The following is a 21,117-nucleotide window of genomic DNA, read 5'->3' as shown; positions in this document are numbered from 1 at the left end:
CACCGGAGGGGTAGCTTAGGTGGTTTGCCCACTATTTAGGTGGTGTTGTGTGCATGGTGCATGAACAGTAGCCCGCTTTTCTCCCTGCTCTTCAGAAGTGGCAGTTGGGTTTTTGGTCTTTTTGTATCTTGTTGTCCATAATTTGCCCCAGTTGCTTGTGCATGCAGTTATTTTTCAGTCCCTTAAAGTTTCTTTGTATTCTGTTGCTGGAGGAGAGACCTTTTAGCCAGCTACAAGCGCTGCAGCAAAGGGTGCCAGGTCCCAGGTACCAGCCTGTCTCAGTTTGTTCACATGTTTACTTGGCTGTGGTTTGGGGTTTAGTTTTGTACTCCTGACTTTTATCCTGAAAACTCCTTCCTGAAAAGTACTGAATGCTTGTTCCTTCCTTCAGGTCACACTCGCCTGCTGAGACCCTCTGGGGCTCTCCCCCTGCCTCTTTCTGGCTCTCTGCATCTGCTCACCTAGGGCTTTGGGGTGAACTGGAAAGAAACTGATTAGCAATTGAGCAAGGTGTGGGTAGGGAGTGGCTCCTGCGATTACTTCACTATTCTCATTTTTTCAGTGAGGATTTACAAAGGGGACTATAAACTTTGTATCCAAAAAGAGATCTGAGATGAGAATTTCTCTTGTCCAAATAGAAAAACAAATACCCCAGGTGCCCTGGGAAGCAACAGAGAGAAAAAAACATGATATTGGTTTGAAGAGTTAAACATTTTTGGTACATTTGAATACATTGGAAACGTACTCCTCTGATAAAGTAGAACTTTTTTGGCACCATGAGTAGTTTTGAAAAGGCAAGGAAGCATAAGAAATAGTCATTGTGCGATATTGCTGTCAGTGGGGGCTTAACTCTGAGCCTGATTTATTGCAGGTAGGCAGGTGAGTAATAAAGGGGCAATTGGAATTCTCAGTGCTGAACTCTCAGGAACTGTCTGGAAGCCCAGGCTAGCTTTTGACCTAGTGATGAGCTTGAATTCAGCAGACTCATTATATTTCTCATTTCATCTCCATTGAAAAACAAAACAGACTTGAAAGTAATTATTTAAAGTTAGGTGTCAATGGTAAAATAAATTGGCTCCAAAACTTGTTTTCTTATCAAGTGAACTAATATCCCTATGATGGAAATTTGGCAACAGTTTACATTTGTGTTTTTTAAAAATTTACTTTATTGACGTGTAGCTGATTTACAAAGTTGTGTTAATTTCTGCTGTGCAGCAAAGTGATTCACTTTTACATATATATGTATACATCCTTTTTCAGATTCTTTTCCATTATGGTTTATCACAGGATATTGAATCTAGTTCCCTTTGCTCTACAGTAGGACCTTGTTTATCCAGCCTATGTATAATAGTTTGCCTCTGCCAATCCCAGACTCCCAGGCCATCCCTCACCCATCCACCTTCCACCTCGGGGATCATAAGTCTGTTCTCTACATATGTATTTTCAGTCTCTTCAAGTACCCTTGTAAATTGTTCCAAAAGAGGTGGTTTCCTGGGAAGATGTTGAGCATAAATGTCAGGTACATCTTGTGTCTGCCTGGAATAGCCCCTTAGGACTGCTTTCCTCATAGGCAGCACTTTCTGGGTTTTATAGCCTTCATCAGCTTGCCATATGCAAGGCCCTGTGCTAGGGTTTCAGAGTTAGAAGCATCAAACGTCTCGTAGAGAAGCATGTAAATGATCACCATAATACAGGTGACTGTACAAATGCACATTGCTTTCAGCTGCGGTAAAGAAAAAATCCCAGTTTATAGCGGCTTAAACTGGTGTTGGGGGGTGATTTTTCTCACATTATATCGTCCGATGGGGAGCGGTTGCAGGCGTTGGTCTAGCTGGCAGCCGTTTGGTGTAGCTTCCTACCTGTCGCCTCCTCCCCTCGGGCCAGGCCCTCAGCCCAGGCCCTCAGCATCACAGGAGGCCCCTCTGCTCCCCGCATGCTGTTGGTGATAAAGCGGGAGGAAACGAAGGTTTGCCAGACCAACTTCCCTCCAGCACATTTCCAGGGACAGCTGATTATCCCGAGCTATGCCCGTGTGGTCACTCCTGGCTTGCGGGGTGACGAGGACGGGAACTGGGTGGCTGTGCCAGCCCCTGGTAGGGACAGGCGAGGGGGAAGGGGGTTACGTGCCTTGGGGGCTGTCACAGTGATGCTGCGGGTGCATAAGCAGAGACTGAGGCCCGCGGGGGCTCGGGGACAGGTCAGAAAGACGAAAAGGAGCAGTGCGTGTGAAACCGTGCAAGCGTGAAGGGCAGGGTGTGTTCTTCTGGGAGCATCTCCGGGTTCTCTTTGATCAGCCCTGAGCAGGCCGTGAGGCTGACCCGATGGGCACCAAGCGTTCACCTGGGGGTCTGCATCTTAACCTTTCGCAGTGAGAAATGGTGGCGCGGGGGATGGGCAGAGCGGGAGAAGAGACGGTAGCTCCTCTGCGTACAGAGGAGGGATGATAAAATCCTCACCCGTGGGCTTCCCTGGTGGCGCAGTGGTTGAGAGCCTGCCTGCCGATGCAGGGGACGCGGGTTCGTGCCCCGGTACGGGAGGATCCCACGTGCCGCGGAGTGGCTGGGCCTGTGAGCCGTGGCCGCTGAGCCTGCGCGTCCGGAGCCTGTGCTCCGCAACGGGAGAAGCCACAACAGTGAGAGGCCCGCGTACCACACACACACACACAAAATCCTCAACCGTAACACCGCAGCCATGACAGAGAAAAAGGAGGGGAGCAGGGGCGATTCTCCCAAAGTCAGGGGCTCGCGGTGTGCCCTTGCACGGTGGGGGTGAGGCAGAGCAAGTCGGGGATCCTTCTCAGGCAGCTGGTGGGTGGTCAGAGGAGCCAGTGTCCGATCTCGTTTGAGGGGTGAGCTTTCGGGTTCCTTCGTAGATTTGCTGGGTTAGAGGTGGTTACGGTACATTCGCCTCTAGGTGGTTGGGAATGGAGGACTGGGTTTGATGGGAGAACTGGGCGGTTGGGGTATATATAAATTAGGGACTTCATGGAGGCTGGGTGGGGAGGTGGGGAGCATGTAGATACCAGATGAAATAAAATGTCTGGGTGGAGTCCAGGGTAAGAGGGGGGCCCCACTCTAGCTCACTGTACTGTGATGGAATTCATGTCAACTTAGGACTTTATAGTTTGACATTTCCTTCTAGAGGATAAGATTTTCTCTGACGAGCTCCTATTTAGTAGACACTTGCCCCAGAGTGAGTTCCCTTTAGCTACTGCACTTCCGCCCTTGCTGTGCTTCTCTTTCCTTATCGAGTCCTCCGACTGTGATACCCTGTCATTCCCTGTTTACAGAGGTCACAGGAGGAGGTGTGGAGACTTGAACTTCTCAGTTGGGTGTGGGCTGTCCATGGGGCCTTTGACCAGCTCGGCAGGAGCGGCCATGACTGCCCCACGCCACCCCCCTATGGCATGGCGTGATGTGACTGAATCCGTATACACCACAGCTCACACAATCTCCGGACCCGGCATCATCTGAGTTCACCTGCTCCCCCCCCCCCCCCCAGCCACGCTCAGTGTAGACTATTTGGACTCTGGAGGGAAAGTGTAATAAGACAGAATCAGCTGTGCTGCCACTATCCCAAAGGAGTTTTCAAAGTTCACGTGTCTTGACAATAAAACCGCCACCCATCTCAGGGGCGTTCACGGTGCTTCTTAAAACAGATACCCTACTAATGCATATAGTCCACAAACAGTTATTCAGTGCAACCTACTGACCCGGCGGCTCTTCTGGGCACTTGGGCATGTATGTAAACTAAGTAAGGCAGTGTTGGGTGCGAGACAGGACACTGAGATGGGGTGGTGGCTTCAGATTGATGGAGGGGATAGGACCACTGTCGAGAGGGTGCCCTGGGGCCCTCTATGAGGCCGTGATGTTGGTCTGAGACCTGAATGAAGGAAAGGAGCCACTCCTGTGATAGAGCTCAAACTTTTTGAAGAGGAGACAAAAGGCCAGTGTTTTCCAGAGAGTAGAGTATATGAGGGGGGAAGTAGGAGGAAGTTTGGTCAGAGAAGTAGTCAGGGGCCAGATCTTTAGAGTCCAATAAGCTGTAGCAAGGAATTTAAGATGGTGTTCTATTTCCAGTACTTGCAGCGAAAAGTCATTAGAGGATTCTCATCCAAGGGATGATGTGATATGATTTTCATTATTCAAAGATGACGTTAGGGACTTCCCTGGTGGCACAATGGTTAAGAATCCGCCTGCCATAGAGAACAAATGTATGGACACCAAGAGGGGAAAGTGGCGGGGTGGGATGAATTGGGAGATTGGGATTGACATATATACACCAATATGTATAAAATAGATAACTAACAAGAACCAGCTGGGTAAAAATAAAATAAAATCCTAAAATTCATATTACAAAAAAAAGAATTTGCCTGCCAATGCAGGGACACGTGTTCGAGCCCTGGTCCGGGAAGATCCCACATGCCACGGAGCAACTAAGCCCGTGCGCCACAACTACTGAGCCTGCACTCTAGAGCCCGCGAGCCACAACTACTGAGCCCGCGCGCCACAATTACTGAAGCCCGTGCGCCTAGAGGCCATGCTCTTCAACAAGAGAAGCTACGGCAGTGAGAAGCCCGCGCACAGCAACGAAGAGTAGCCTCCACTCACCTCACTAGAGAAAGCCCACACGCAGCAATGGAGACCCAATGCAGCCCAAAACATAAATTAATTTATTAATTAATTTAAAAAAGAAAAAAAAAGGAAGTGCTCCCTGTAATCTGTCAGCCTTGTGTGCTGCTGTTGGGTATAGCAGAGCTGTCTGAAAAGTAGTTTTGTTTTTTAAAAAAAACAAAACTAACCTTATAGTATTGAAGTGGGTGGAATGGTGCCCCCCCGTGCGTCCCCAGTTTACGTTCAGGTCCTAACCCTGGATCCCGTGACGTTATTTTGGAAAGAGGGTCCTTGCAGATGTAACTGAGTTAAAGATCTCGAGGTGAAGTTGTCCGTATGGGCCCTGAATGCTGTAACAGATGTCATGATACGAGACAGAAAAGGAGACGATGCAGAGGCAAGGCCAGGTAGAGGTGGAGCGTAGACATGGAGTGATGTGCGGCCACAAGCCAAGGAAACCACCTTCCTGGAGGCCTGGAGCCAGCAGAAGCTGGGAGAGCACGGAGGATCCTCCCCCAGAGCCTTTGCAGGCAGTGCGGCCCTGCCAACATCCTGATTTCAGACCCCTGGCCCCCAGAACTGGGAGAAGATACACTTCTGCTGTTTTAAGCCGCCACGTCGGCTTCTTAAGGCAGCTACAGGGTGCTAACGCAAGCGTCTCATAGCTTTGGCACACATCAGCGGCTGGGGGAGTGAAATCGTAAGGGGAAATGGGAGACTGACAAAGTGATGCAGGAGAAAAACCATGGACCATAGATCAGCAGCAGGGAGAATGATGAAAAGTGCTCTGCTTTAGAACATATTTTAGAAGTGAAACCAATAGGATTTGCTGATCAATCAGAGGCTGCGGACAAGGGAAAGAAGAATTTTTTAAAAAATCACCTTGTTATTTGGTCTGAAGAATGAACCAGATGCCAGTACTGTTACCTGAAACGAGGAAGGCTAGGCTAGGGGTCTAGTCTAGCGGCAAGCTGGGCTGAGGTTTTCAGGGTGAGGGGTGGTGATGGGGGTAGAGGTGGTCCTAAGAATGTCATAATCGAGACATCTTTTGTGGACATATTAATTTTGAGATGCCTGTATCACATCCAAGACAGGATTTTGAATAGCATGTTAGGCATAAATTGAAAGCTCAGAAAAGAGGACAGGTCAATTTGGGAGCCATCACGGTAGTATCTACATCCGTGGTTCTCAATCCTAGCTGTATGTTGGAGTCTCTTGGGGAGCTGAAAAATATATACCAACATCTGCACTTCATCCCAGACCAATTGAAGTGACAGCTCTAAGGTATTTAAGAGCCCAATATTTCATCTTTGGGAATGTGGTACCCGAATCCCCTTATTAAGGTGTCAGCTTTATAAGTGGGTGTGTCATCTGCGTCTCCGTTTCCATTCACGTAGATCTTTTTCTTTTCAGTCTGCCTTTGCTACAGACGGATCCTCTCCCCAGGCTGGGGGATCAGTGAGCTTTGCGTGGTTTCTCTTGAGCAAGGTGGTTCTAGTTGAATGACTTCATACCTGAATGTAAATGAGGTTGTCAAACCCCGCTGCCTGGAACACATTCAGGGCTCAGCAAACATCAGTTGGAACTTAGGGCTGAAATCACCTTAAGGCAGACACAGCTTCCCCTGGGGAAAGCCAGGTGTACATCTGGGGGTCCCTTGGGAGGAGGGCACCTGAGCCACCGGGGTGGCTGGGAGAGCTTGGCCCTTTACATGCCCCCCGCACTCCCGCCACCCGGACCGCCCTCACCCCCCTGCCTCTGCCCTGCTCTGTGCTCAGGGCTCCCACTCCCCCTGATGCCAAGCCAGGAGGGCTGCCTTGCCTTTGGGTTCTGCTCTAGTGCTCGGCCTCCCCCCAAGAATCCTGTCTCCCTGCCCCAGGAGTTTCACAGGAGGATGAAGTCAGGCCCAGCATATGTGGGGAGGTGTGTCGGAGCAGATTGCACTTCCTTCAGCCTTAGAGAAATAGCATTTTCTGGAACGCTGCTCATCAGTGACGGGCTGGCAGGACCAGGAGGTGCTCTCTGGGCCGCACCGCTGCAACTCCCCCCTGCCCCAAGGCTGGCATATGGACCTGAGAACTGTGTCCCCCATCTAGGAGCAGACAGCAGGTGTGCATGGGCCCCCTGGCAGTTCTCCTGAGGATGCCCCAGAATTGACATCCCCCCATCCATCCGGCCCATACACGTCTGAGCTGCCTACAGCCTGGGAGTTTGTGCCCTCAGAGCACAACCGGAGGTGTTAAGCCATCTGTTCAAGGAGATTATGGAATTGTTGCAGACTTGTAACAATTTATTTTTTTAAATATATAATTCCACCACCATTATTTATTCATTCATTTATTTATTTGGCTGCACTGGGTCTTAGTTGTGGCATGCAGCATCTTTAGTTGCAGCATGCGGACTCTTAGTTGCAGCATGCGGACTCTTAGTTGTGGCATGCATGTGGGATCTAGTCTCCTGATCAGGGATCGAACCCGGGCCCCCTGCATTGGGAGCGCAAAGTCTTAGCCACTGGGCCACCAGGGAAGTCCCTGTAGCAGTTTAAAAAGCACATTTGTATCTTCATGCCTCTGAGTGCCACACCTCTGTGTCCTAATTGATCTTCTGTTCATGTGCTAACTTCCAGCACTGCCCTGTACCAAAGCAGGATTTCAAGGAGTAAAGAAAAATCTAGAATGTCCTCCTCGATGTTATGTAGATGGAAAACTGTTCTTACATCCACACGTCAAAGTCTTAACTTTTAAGTCTGTCCTTATAGGTTATTTTCAAATATAGACAGAATTAGAGAGAGTTGCATAATGGATCCTCCGTGTACCCACAAGCCAGCTGTCAACATGCTGAATCTTTTCATTCTTATCTCCTCCATCCCGCACAACTCCCCCGCCCGCTTTTGAGTTTTCCCTGGCATATTGGGTTAGTAAGTTTTGGCCAAGCGATGCTGCGGTGACGTGGCCCTGATCTCAGTGGCTTCCGGTAACCAAGGCACGCGTCCTTGGCGGATGCATGTGCCTTTGCTCTGGGACCAAGGCAGCAAGGCGAGCCTCGCCCTGTGGAAGACCCACTCACGGCTGTTCCTGAAGGAGATCCTGTGCCGACTGGACCATGACCCAGAGCTGAGAGAAGTGAGATTTCCTAGAAGGAAAAGTCAGTCACGTCAGGCCCTAAGAGAAGTACAGAGGTGTTGTGTATTCCCATATCGACGGTGTGATAGCACTCCTATCAATTAGTCTGTAGTCCAGAGGCAGGGAGTTAGCATGTGAAGTTCCCTGATTAGGTACATGTACTCCAGGGGAAGTTAGTTAGCATTTGAGAGACCGTAACTAGGAATCCACTCTCCTGAGGTCTCAGCAAGGCCTAAGTATAGACTAGAGTCCATGAATGAGCATGAATGAGGAAGACTTACAAGTATTTTCACGGGTAATATGGATGGTTTTTCATTCAAGTTACGTAGGGTGACTAGAGATGTTTTTCATCTACTCTTGCACGAGGGGGTATAAAACCTTTAGAACCCAGCGAATGGCTGTCCTTCACCATGGCATTCCAGCTCGAGGACTCGGCCGTCTTCAGAGCTCTGCCACTTCACCAAGGATCCTGAGGATTCTGTCACCTGATTGGACCAGAAGGTGGTTGAAGTCTGGCTTCTAGAGGAGTGTGATATCTGCCTCCGCCCAACCTTTCAAGTAACTGCTTGTTGCAGTACCTAAAGGAGAGAGAACTTGAACTTCCCTGTGCTCACAATAGGTTGTGTGGCTATGTAGTGCCTCTTTTCTTTGGAGCACATACCACCTAGTAGAGAAATTTTGTGGGAGGGGGTCTCACCTACCTTTAATCATTGGAATTTCCTGGGATCTACCCATAAGAACGTGGCTGTGGTGAATGGGGCCTTACTGGGCTGTTTACAGTGAAGGGAGTGAGAAATTGAGAGGGAGGCTTTGGATTTTTCTGTTGGAATGGGGGTCATTTAGGGATGTCCCCAACTACAGAGAGGCCACAAAGTCCTGTGTATCAGATTGTTCCCTGAGTGCTGTTGTTAGGTATTTCGTTGTTACCAGGAACTGCTTTACCCATCAGTGTGGAAGAGGAGTCTTGAAGGACGGAGGGAAAATTAAAATGTGAGCAGAGAACAGAGAAGAGAATACAGACATCTTCTAACTAGCATGCCTAGTGGCCAGTCCGGAAGAGCGTAGATACTGTCGAGAGAATTCAGTTAGTTCTTTCAGCATCCATAGAAGAGTTTACTTGCTCTGTACTTCCTAGGTACCGGCGTCTGTGCTAATTGCTTTACATGGATACTTTGGTGTAATCATCACACCTCCAAGAGGTAGGAGGTATTATTCATATTTGACAGATGAGGAAATGAAGGCATAAAGTTTTGCAGGGTCACACAGCTAGTAAGAAGCAAAGCCGGGATTCAAATTTAGGATGTCAGATTCTTCGGCCCGTTTCCCTAAGCACCACCTTTGGTTTACACGTGTGGTATTGCAAAGGACTTTTTTGTTTGTACTTTCCTCCCTGTGTTCTCAATGTTCAAGAGCATCTGAGTCTTTAAAGTCACATGGAAGAGAAAAAAAAGTTTATTCCAGGAACCTCTGCCTTTAAAAGGTATAGAGATTTTTCCACCAAGGTGAAGTAGACACCTGTGTTTTCCTGCCAGAAAACCTTGGGACATCACTGCTTTGAGTCTCTGTAAAGCGAGGGGTGGTTTGGTTCAGCAGGCATCCAGGGCTCCTCCACCCCTTTACACCAGACAAGAGTTTAGGACCACTTCTAGCCTGGATTTAGGCTTGGGGCCAAACAAGAACTATGCTGATTATCTGCATGGCAGGGCTTGGGAATTCAGGTTCAAGTAAATGGTGTGTCTTCTTGTCCTCCAGCACTTTTTCCTTTACCTTTTGAGCCTGTCTTCCACAGGGCAAGGTGCCCGCTGTTCCTAGGGGAAAAGAAATTGGAATTGTCTCCACGGCATCCATGCCTGGGGGGGAAATGCCTACAGCATGGATTTTCAAACCCTGTTCTAAAAGTGCATGACTGGGAAGCCTTTCAGTCTAAGAACTTTAGACCTCAGGGAAGTGATGGCTGCAGGATAATTATGTCAAACCCAGAGGCACACCTGAGGGAAGTGGCAGGTGGAGGAAATATGATCAGAAAGGCTTATTTAAAATACTGGTGCTTTCGGAAGGACTAGACCCTTGTTCTGTTGCTTCCTTCAGTTTTTCTTCCCATTGTTGTCCTGTTGTCAAAAATTTCTAAGACGTGGTCAGGAATGGGTGAGAGAGGAAACGAAAAAGAAATCACAAAAAGACAGACTAGAATATGATGTGCGATTCCTCAGCCGTTCTGTTTTGCACAATAATCAGGCTCTAGATCGGGATTCCAACTCTTTCGTCGAGGTCCCAGGGGTGGAGGGTAGGTCTGTGTGTGACAGACACACGGGGGGAGCGGGGGCCTGCACAGGTATGCTGACCGCCACACAAGGAGCGGGGATGGGGTGCTGCCACACGCACGACAGCAGCAGCCAGGGTGAGAATGCCGGGCCCGTGGGTGTAGAGCATCCTCTGTAACGTCTGCAAGAGGTTGATGTGGATGGCACTCATCAGGAGGGGTATAAACCCTCTCATCCCTGTTCTCGTGGAATTGGGACCAGGTGTAGACCAGGGGTGACCTAAACATTTCTTACCCTGCCTCGTCTGTTTCCTTCTGGGGGACCACAATACATGGGACTGCGTGGAATTCTGGAAAAGCTATACTGAGAACCGGAACTAATCTGGTGATCATCTCCTATTGGCTGTTGGGTCACGTGCTATCCTCTTACGCCTCTGGTAACCTAACAAGGGGATTAAGTGAGAGTGCTGAGTAGGTGGCCGTTTGAGCAAGCTGGTGTTGGGGAAGGTATAGAGGTATATGACCTGATTCTCTTCCAGAGGGAATAGGTGGGCTGTGATGATCAGCCAGAAGTGCCCTTGGCCACTGTTTCCTGGACAGCACCCCTACAGCATGGAACATCTTCCTGCAGATGTTACTAAATGACGGCTGCACAGTGCGAGCGGGACTGTTAGCATCTTGACTGAGTAAGGCTCAAGCCGAGGACCAGGTGCAGCAGGAGCTGGACTGATAGTCAGGTCCCCCCAGTTCAGAGGGAGTGGTGGAAAGGAGGAGGGACAGTTTGCAAAAGTTTCTGCAACTTTTATTTACTCCTCTGATGATTTCCGTTTCATGAAGCAGGGCTTCATAAGGTGATCTTGGCTTGTGAGGATATGCAGAGGCTGGTGGGAGAAGACATTATAGGGATACACGTCTTAACAAGAGATTGAGGGGGCTTCCCCGGTGGCGCAGTGGTTGAGAGTCCGCCTGCCGATGCTGGGGACGTGGGTTCGTGGCCCCAAAATTATATGCATAGCCTTGGAAAAATTTAAGGAACACCAAATAAGTAAGGTATTAACATTTTGCTAAATCCTTCCTAGTCTGTGAAGGATTTTAATGTGGTTCTGAGATAAAAATATGAGCTTTGCTTTGCGATTTATCTGGGGAGTCAGTTGACTGAACTTGAGTAAATTATTCACTGCTTCATTACAATTCTCTAGGACTGAAGGTTTCTGTCTGGTGCATTCAACTGTCTATTGCAAAAGAATTGCTGAGTACTCAGTAAAGCACTGAGAGTAGAGAGGCTGCAGATGAGATATAAATTTTACATTGTACTTTCCACTAACAAAAATTATTTATGCAAACATCAGAAGGAGAAACTGGCTTTCAAGAGCCATCTACACTTCAGTGATTTTTAATCTCTTAGCCGGGAACACATTACTGACCAAAAAAAAAAGCATTACTGCAGACAGCCATCCTAGAGTCTTGTAATGATTATCTCTATGGCTTGGAGATAACATTTTAGTAAATGGAAGTTTAGTTAAGATCTAATAAAAAGAGCTATTATCATTGGAGAGTAAAACCTTTAGCCTAAAGTATTTTAAAACTAGAAATGGACTTTTTTTCCTACTAGTACTGAAATCGTGTAGTTTATTGGAACAGATGCTACAGAAGAGGTGGGCTATGTGAAATAGGTGTGTTACACTTTTAGTGAAGATAATTCATAGCAATGCTACCAAACAGTAATAAAATCATGGCTTCAAGGCTTTTACCTACGTAGTCTAACAAATTCAGCTAATCTTATGTTTTCTCTACACAATTCCTGCCAAAGTCAATCCATCTCTTACAGTCTCTGCTTGATCACCTGTTGTCTCCTGATACTTTTGGTCAGAGGCTCATTACCAAATTTGTGAATCACTTTCCAGTTGGCTTTGTTGTGTTAAATAAGATTCCATTATCAGATTCTGTTTCCAGACCTCTGACCATTAAAATATCCTTCCTCCTGGGCTTCCCTGGTGGTGCAGTGCTTGAGAGTCCCCCTGCCAATGCAGGGGACACGGGTTCGTGCCCCGGGCCGGGAAGATCCCATGTGCCGCGGAGCGGCTGGGCCCGTGAGCCATGGCCGCTGAGCCTGAGCGTCCGGAGCCTGTGCTCCGCAGCGGGAGAGGCCACAACAGTGAGAGGCCTGCGTACCGCAAACAAACAAACAAACAAACAAACAAAAACCAGGCTTGGATCTACCCAGGCTTGGAAGAGCTGGGTAGATTTGATCCAGAGTGATGGACTTCCCAAATGTATGGCACGTGCTGTTGAATCTTACTGCAGTAACAGGATAGAGCCTTTGAAGCACCAACGTAAATTTCCTGTGGCTCATCTCCTGGTGGGAGGGGAGGAGGGGTGGACAGCAGGCGTGTGTTATTTATAAGGTGTTTTCCACCTCTTCCCCTTTCAGGTTATGGCCACACTGTGCCCCTGTCCGACGGGGGCAAGGCCTTCTGCATCATCTACTCAGTCATCGGCATCCCTTTCACCCTCCTGTTCCTGACGGCAGTGGTCCAGCGTGTCACCATCCATGTCACCCGCAGGCCAGTCCTCTACTTCCACATCCGCTGGGGCTTCTCCAAACAGGCGGTGGCCATGGTCCACGCTTTCCTTCTCGGTGTGGTCACTGTGTCCTGCTTCTTCTTCATTCCGGCGGCGGTGTTCTCCCTCCTAGAGGATGACTGGAACTTCCTGGAATCCTTTTACTTTTGCTTCATTTCCCTGAGCACCATTGGCCTCGGGGATTATGTTCCCGGAGAGGGCTATAATCAAAAATTCAGGGAGCTCTACAAGATTGGGATCACGTGTGAGTATTGGGGTTCACGAACAATACCCCCCGCCGGGGCTCTGTTGGCAGTTCCAAGCTCCACCTCACCCACTCGTGGAGAGCCACTCATCAGAGGCCTGACTGCTTTCCGTGGATAAGTTTTCCATTTTGCCACCTTCCCATAACTTTCGTTTCCTCATGCTTCCTTTCAAAACGCTTTAAGCAAAAATCTTATTACTGAGAATTATTTTTTCCCAGGCACCTTAAAAGTACCCATCAATTTCTTACTAGTAATGTAATAGACACTATACATGACAGCATAAGAATGCACCACACAGAATAACTTGATAATCAACTTTTGATTTTTAGAAAATTGCTCTACTTTATTAACTATTGTAAGCTCAAGAAAACCAGGACTAGGATGTAGCCTGTTAACAATCCATCATGTTCTTTCATTTACCAGGAAAATCGTAAACCAGTTGCTTATCTCATTTGTCCATCTGGTTCTTTTTTCTTTCTTTTTTTTTTTTTTTTTTGCGGTATACGGGCCTCTCACTGCTGTGGCCTCTCCCGTTGCGGAGCGCAGGCTCCGGACGCGCAGACTCAGCGGCCATGGCTCACGGGCCCAGCCTCTCCGTGGCATGTGGGATCCTCCCGGACCGGGGCACGAACCCGTGTCCCCTGCATCGGCAGGCAGACTCTCAACCACTGTGCCACCACGGAAGCCCCATCTGGTTCTTTTTTGAAGTTAGAATATGTTTGCTTCTTTCCGAATTTTACGTGTGGAAAATAGGCATAAAATTCAGATGGCCAGTGACTTATAATTTAAACAATTTTTTAAAAATTCAATATAATGTCATGGAAAACTTAGAAATCCATTGGCAAGAAACTATTTGTGTGTCTGTTTCCTGTCTTTTCACAATGTGTAGAATTACATCATACTGTATGTACAGTTTTCTTTTGTTTTTGAATTTAATTGAATTTAAATTTTTTATCCAGCAGGTTCTTTTTGGTTCTCTATTTTATACATATTTGTGTATATATGTCAATCCCAATCTCCCAGTTCATCACACCACCACCACCATCCCCTGTACGTATAGTTTTCATTTCTGCCTTCTCAGGAATTTTTCAAGACTCAGCTCATGCCATATTTTCTAGGAAATCACAGTACATACTCAGGCAGCCGGATGTTCTGGCCTGGCCCTGTCCTGTAGTCTTAACATGACAAAATGCTTAGTTGAACTGTACGTATTCTAGCTTTTCTATGAAACCATGCTCACTCAGGACAAAGGCTTCACTAATAAACACCCAGTGCTTTCAACAGTGCCTGGCTACCATACAAGTTCCATAAATATTTACCAAATAGTTACAGGGGTGATCGCACATTTCCTCTAGTTACCATATTTTTCTTTAATATCCGCATAATATTTTATCAGGTGCCTATACCATCATCTAGTCCTGCTTCAATCAAATATTTATTTATTTATTTATTTATTATGATTTTTAAAAAATAAATTTATTTATTTATTTTTGGCTGCGTTGGGTCTTCGTTGCTGTGCATGGGCTTTCTCTAGTTGCGGTGAGCAGGGGCTCCTCTTTGTTGCGGTGCGTGGGCTTCTCGTTGTGGCTTCTCTTGTTGCAGAGCACGGACTCTAGGCGCACAGGCTTCAGTAGTTGTGACACGCAGGCTCAGTAGTTTTGGTGCACCGGCTTAGTTGCTCCGCAGCATGTGGGATCTTCCCGGGCCTGGGCTCGAACCCGTGTCCCTTGCATTGGCAGGAAGATTCTTAACCACTGTGCCACCAGGGAAGCCCTCCATCAAATATTTAGATTGCTTCCAGTTGGGGGGCATTATAAATAATACTGCAGTAAATACTTTTGTATGTTTGCATGTTTTTCTACTTTGTTATCTTTCCAGGAAGTGGGCTGGCTGACCCAAAGTGAACATGCCCTTTGGTGACTCATAGATCATGTTGACCCATTGCTTTCCAAATGGCCTTATGAGTTTACAGTATCACCAGAATTACCTAATGCAAGACTTTCTTGTTTTGCATTAGGGTAAAATGTTTACCTCCTTATCTGAATTTAATTTTTTCGTGACTTAAGAGATGTTGAATTTGTTTCTGTAATTAATTATGGTGGCTAGCTCTACTTTTCTCTTGTGCTAACTGTTTGCTCATAAATTTTGCCCAACGGTTTAATTTCCTCAATTTTTCATGTAGTACTAAATCCTTACAGAACGATGTAAGGCTTGTTTCCTTGTTTCCTAGTTTTTTTAGGCACTCTGAATAGTGCATGTGCTAGGTGGAGCAAATGAATGTTCCAAAGGTATAGTAGTTTGTGGATAGGCTAAAGACCTGCAGCTTTTGTCTGAAACATCATGGCTATTTTTGTCAGCACTCAAGAGTTTGACTACATAATGGATAAAGGAAAAGGAGGAGATTTGCCATTAGTCTACTAACAATGTCATTGCTGTTTCTAAAATATGCTATCTTATTACCAAAACCTAATAACCAAATTCTAAAGATACTAAAAAACTGTCACTTTGCATTCTTGGCATAATCAGCTTCCTTGTTCCTATTATGCTACCGATTCTGGCTTCCCTGGTTCATTTATTTTCTGAAAATCTTCCTCAAACGTTTTACCATTTTGGGTCATGAAACTGGGATTTTTGTTATTCTTTGAGTTTCCATTTTCATGTTCCTTTCCCTGATGAAAAAAATTTTTTTTCTGAAAACTGATTTTAAACGCCTTGGAATTGACTTAAAATTACCATTTTCCTATCATGGATTCCAAGGAATAACACTTTACCTGAAGCAACAGGTTATCTTTCATTTTGGAGTAAGAAACTGATAGAGTTATTTGATGAATGGTCTGTGTTCCCCAGAAATGACTGGTCACATAATGGAAAGCTTAGTTTGCAGCCTGCTGGTGAAAGTGTAAATAACCACACCCAAAGACCTTGTAAATATACACATCCATTCCTTTTTTTTTTTTTTTTTTTTTTTGCGGTATGTGGGCCTCACTGTTGTGGCCTCTCCAGTTGCGGAGCACAGGCTCCGGACGCGCAGGCTCAGCGGCCATGGCTCACGGGCCCCGCCGCTCCGTGGCACGTGGGATCCTCCCAGACCAGGGCTCGAACCCATGTCCCCTGCATTGGCAGGCGGACTCTCAACTGCTGCGCCACCAGGGAAGCCCCCTCTTTTTTTTTTTTTAATATTTATTTATTTGGTTACGCCGGGTCTTAGTTGCAGCAGGCGGGCTCCTTAGTTGTGGCATGCGAACTCTTGGTTGCGGCATGTGGGATCTAGTTCCCTCACCAGGGACTGAATCAGGGCCCCCTGCATTGGGAGCGCGGAGTTTTTTTAATCACTGCACCACCAGGGAAGTCCCTCCGTGTCCATTCTTCAGGGAATTTTCATCTAGCTTAAACTGTAATTTCTACTGCTAAAAGCATTGAGTGCTGAAAAGGATGGTAAGCTTTGTTCCAAGCACTCCTGATACATCAGAAGCTCTTCCGAAATGTCACTGGCTTTTTGAGAAGCACTGATTATACAGTGGAGGGGAGGTTGCCCTTGGGTGAGTACAGTGTGGTGTGTTATTTCTCTTTAACAATGCCTCATCAGCCCCAACTTCTTTTTTTCCCAAAATCACACCATGTGATTCTGAATCATCCAGGTTTGTAGAAGGTTAAGTCATTCTTTTTTTTAAAAATTTATTTTATTGAAGTATAGTTGATTTACAATGTTGTGTTAATTTCTGCTATATAGCAAAGTGATTTATGTATACATATATATATTCTTTTTCATATTCTTTTCCATTATGGTTTAACACAGGATGTTGAATATAGTTCCCTGTCCTGTACAGTAGGACCTTGTTGTTTATCCATCTTATATATAATAGTTTGCATCTGCTAATCCCAAACTCCTAATCCATCCCTCCCCCTTAGCAACCAGAAGTCTCTTCTCTGTGTCTCAGTCTGTCTCTGTTTCATAGATAAGTTTATTTGTGTCATATTTAAGATTCCACATATAAATGACATCATATGGTATTTGTCTTTCTCTGACTTACTTCACTTAGTTTGATAATCTCTGGGTCTATCCTTGTTGCTGCAAATGGCATTATTTCATTCTTTTTTTATAGCTGAGTAATATTCCATTGTATATATGTACCACATCTTCTTTATCCATTCATCTGTCGATGGACACTTAGGTTACTTCCATGCCTTGGCTATTGTAAACAGTTCTGCTATAAACATTGGGGTGCATGCGTCTTTTCAAATTAGAGTTTTCTCTGGATATATGCCCAGGAGTGGGATTGCAGGATCGTATGGTAGCTCTATTTTTAGTTTTTTGAGGAACCTCCATACTGTTTTCAATAGTGGCTGTACCAATCTACATTCCCACCAACTGTGTAAGAGGGTCCATTTTCTCTGCACCCTCTACAGCATTTGTTATCTGTAGATTTTTTAATCATGGCCATCTGACTGGTGTGAGGTGATAGATACCACATTGTAGTGTTGACTTGCATTTCTCTAATAATTAGCGATGTTGAGCATCTTTTCATGTGCCTGTGGGCCATCTATATGTCTTCTCTGAAGAAATGTCTATTTAGGTCTAGGAGGTTAAGTCATTCTCCATTTTTCTCTGGGTTGTCCCTCTTTGAGCCATGGAATTCAAAACATCCTTAGAAATGATAGAAGTGGCAATGGATTTACTCATCAGCAGATAGGTTGCGTCGTGCGTGACTTGATCGCACTGAGGTGCTGTCATTTCTCTCACACAGGTTACCTGCTTCTTGGTCTTATTGCCATGTTGGTGGTTCTGGAAACCTTCTGTGAGCTCCACGAGCTGAAGAAGTTCAGAAAAATGTTCTACGTGAAGAAAGACAAGGAAGAGGATCAAGTGCACATCATAGAACACGACCAGATGTCCTTCTCCTCCATCACGGACCACGCGGCCAGCGTGAAGGAGGACCAGAAACAGAATGAGCCTTTTGTGCCCCCCCAGCCACCGGCCTTTGCCGACGGTGCGGCGAACCAGTAGGCTTAGGGCTTCGCTGCGCTGTCCCAGAGTGCAGGCTCAGGGCAGTGGGCGGAGGCTTCACTTTGTTCGTTTTGATGAGTATGTACAAGCCAAGGTGACATTTTAACAAATATCTGCTGTCTGCAATTTTTTTTTTTTTTTTTTTTTTTTTTGCGGTACGCGGGCCTCTCACTGTTGTGGCATCTCCCGTTGCGGAGCACAGGCTCCGGACGCGCAGGCCCAGCGGCCATGGCTCACGGGCCCAGCCGCTCCGCGGCACGTGGGATCTTCCCGGGTAGGGGCATGAACCCGTGTCCCCTGCATTGGCAGGCGGACTCTCAACCACTGCGCCACCAGGGAAGCCCTGCAATATTTTTTGTATAATGGAGCAAAGGAAGCTTTTACTCTGGAGGACTGTCTTAAATCCGAGAAAATGGGGTCTGTGCCCGTGATTCATATGTGACAAAATTATCTCGACTTTACTAATAGGTGAACAACACTTGAAGCAGGGTGCCTCTGTGGAGAGAAGCAGGTTTTATACTTTTCATTGGGGACTTTGGGATTTGCATTTAAATCATTTAGCTGATGGTTAAATGGCAACATTTATATTTAAAAGCAAAAAAGAAAAGCATAGAGACGTGTTTTACAAATAAGTTTATGTGTACTGGTTTGCATGTGCCCATCTAAAATCATTATTTTTGTAGACTCTAAGTTAAACCTACTATTTATAATGACTAGATAACCATTAACTGTGTACATATAAAGTATAAATATGTTTATATCCTGTACATACGGTTTAGGTCACCAGATCTCAGCACACTTCTTAACCCAAGACTGTAGAGATTTTTCCCCTTTGATTTCTCTTTATACTGAAGAATCAAAAGTTGCGGCAATAAAATAAGGGGAATAACACACTTATGAGTGAATTAATTTAGTATTCTGCTACAATAAATGCTTCTACCCTCTTGTAGTAGTATGGTCTCAAATGTCTCAAATGTTTGTAAGCATTTCTCTGGAGATGAACAAGTAACAAAGAGTATGATTTTGTAAAAAAAAGAAAGAAAAGAAAAAAAAGTTAAGATATTTTGTTTTGAAAGTGCATTATGATTTGCTATCACCTAGTATTAAAGCACAGAACCCGAACACAGACGCTCCAAATGAACAGATTCAAATTAGTCACGAGTTGGATAAATAAAAATGTTAGTTGGTTGCAGTTGTATGCTTTAATATATCAAGAAAAGTTTTCCTCCAGGTAGATAATAGGTATGCACTCCTTTGTAGAAACCATCAAGGCAACATTTAAATGCTGTACACAGGACGCTATTAGGAATTTTAGAAGAGAAAATCAGACCCTGTGTGATGACGAATGCTCAGTGACCCACTAGCCAAGTCCCGATCTCCCGAGCCCAGTAGATGATGCTTGACATGTTGGTAAAAGTCAGCGTCCTGCTGGTGAGCCAGCTGAGCAGAGCACCCTCTCCTTGGGGCTCCCACGAAAGCCTCTCCACCTCCTTCACGGTGCGCCCAGGTGCACCGTTACCAGCTCTGTCCTGCTCTCTGCTGTTAGCCTTCAAACGTTGTATCCCCTGACTTAGAACAGGGCCCTTCTTTATTGTATAAAATCCCATCTTGTCTGAGAGCGACAAAACCATAAGAAGGAATGACATCCACTCTATAGCCCCAGTACCTCACTCCATAGCTCCTGTAATGGGGAACCGTCCTCAGCGGATCCTTTCCAGCGTTTGATTCCAAACGTGTTCTCCTGTCCCTCCGATCTGGGTGATCCTGCCCTGTAAGCGCATTTCTGTCTGCATTCCAGGCTGACTGTGTCTCCACGGTGGCAGACGGCTCACCCGGGGTCGGTAATTGGGTAAGGGATGCACTAGGGACCCCCTAGGAGGATACATGCTTCATGGACAGGACTGGGTTTGGAAAGTTCACGGTGATCACAGTTCTTGGCATGGTGCTAAGATGCTGAAGAATATAAATTGGAGAAAAGGTGGATTAGACCCACAGAGTGTCATTGCATTTTATTCAATGCAGGAAACGATGATTTGCTGCCACTGCTTGACTCTAATCTGAGAGGGGAGTGCAAAATACTGAAAATGAGAAAGAGCCTACAGGGAAAATTCTGAAGCAGGATGTCATTCATAAGCAGCAGAGATACTGCTGCATATGAATTACATAAGCATTTGTAGGAACCATAAAGGCAACATTTAAATGCTGTACACAGGACACTATTAGGAATTTTAGAAGAGACCGTAATCCTTCACTTGCAAAGCTTTTGTGAATGCAGAGAATACCCTTAACTAAATGCTAAACCTTAATACCCTTCACATTGTTTTTGTTCTTTTTAATATGAAGGATGAGGTTCAAAAATTGGAGCAGGTTTTGCCTCCCTGTCAGAAATGAAATGCAAGGGAGAGTGTCTTCTCCAGACTTTCTTTTTGTCACTGGCCAAGGGACAGATGCTGCCCTGGAGTCCTGAGGGAGGGGGAGCTGTGTCAGCCAGAGAACAGAGGCAGGGTCCCCTGGGGGCAGGTTGAGGAAGTGAGAACTGTCATTGGAACCCTCTAGTTGAAGGTGAGCAAGTGTGAAGTTGAAGGTCAAAGTGAACACTAAAGACGAGGATTCTGGAAAAACAAAAAAGAAGAGGAAATTTGGAGTCTGAGCAGAGTATAAACTGAAGGATGGAAGTCCTGGGCAGGAGTCTTCTAGGCTGAGTTCTTTTTTTTTTTTTTTTTTTTTTTTTTTTTTTTTTTTTTTGCGGTATGCGGGCTTCTCACTGCTGTGGCCTCTCCCGTTGTGGAGCACAGGCTCCGGACGCACAGGCTCAGCGGCCATGGCTCACGGGCTTAGTTGCTCCGCGGCATGTGGGATCTTCCCGGACCAGGGCACGAACCTGCGTCTCCTGCATCGGCAGGCGGATTCTCAACCACTGCGCCACCAGGGAAGCCCTAGGCTGAGTTCTTAAGAATCCCACAGAACGCCCTCAGGATAGAGGATCAGCAGAAATCATTGTCCTTCATTGTGTGTGAATTTAAAGTCAGTAGGTAGCTCAGAGTAAGAATTAGCCTCCCCCAAATCAAAGGGACTGCAGACCAAGGCATTGGAGCCGTCTCCCAAAGAATCTTGAAACCCATGGGACAGATAAGTTTGGCCCAAATAACTCCATTTATGAGTGGCTTCAGGAAAAAATGTTTAGGAATGTCTGGAAAACAGTCAGTCATGCTCATGTGCCTTTTAGGAAATGCATAAGGAGATATTTACAAATCTTGAGATGTCAGGGTAACTGAAATGGTCAGTGCAA

At 46.2% G+C, this 21,117-nt stretch overlaps 1 protein-coding gene across 1 annotated transcript in view; it reads left to right on the top strand.

The window, feature by feature from the left end:
* The window catches only part of KCNK1 (potassium two pore domain channel subfamily K member 1), a 45,221-nt gene extending 26,500 nt beyond the window's left edge, over window positions 1-18,721 (top strand). The window contains exons 2-3 of the mRNA XM_067025700.1: window positions 12,427-12,822; window positions 17,569-18,721. Of these exons, the coding sequence (XP_066881801.1) occupies window positions 12,427-12,822; window positions 17,569-17,828 (656 nt within the window). The 3' untranslated portion in view covers window positions 17,829-18,721. The remainder of the gene's footprint in view (window positions 1-12,426; window positions 12,823-17,568) is intronic.
* Window positions 18,722-21,117: the final 2,396 nt, after the last annotated feature.

The sequence above is a fragment of the Kogia breviceps genome, chromosome 2 (genome assembly GCF_026419965.1).
Source record: "Kogia breviceps isolate mKogBre1 chromosome 2, mKogBre1 haplotype 1, whole genome shotgun sequence".
NCBI classification, from domain to species: Eukaryota; Metazoa; Chordata; class Mammalia; order Artiodactyla; family Physeteridae; genus Kogia; species Kogia breviceps.
The sequence above is the reverse complement of the archived record's forward strand: the minus strand, read 5'-3'. Positions and strand labels throughout refer to the sequence as shown.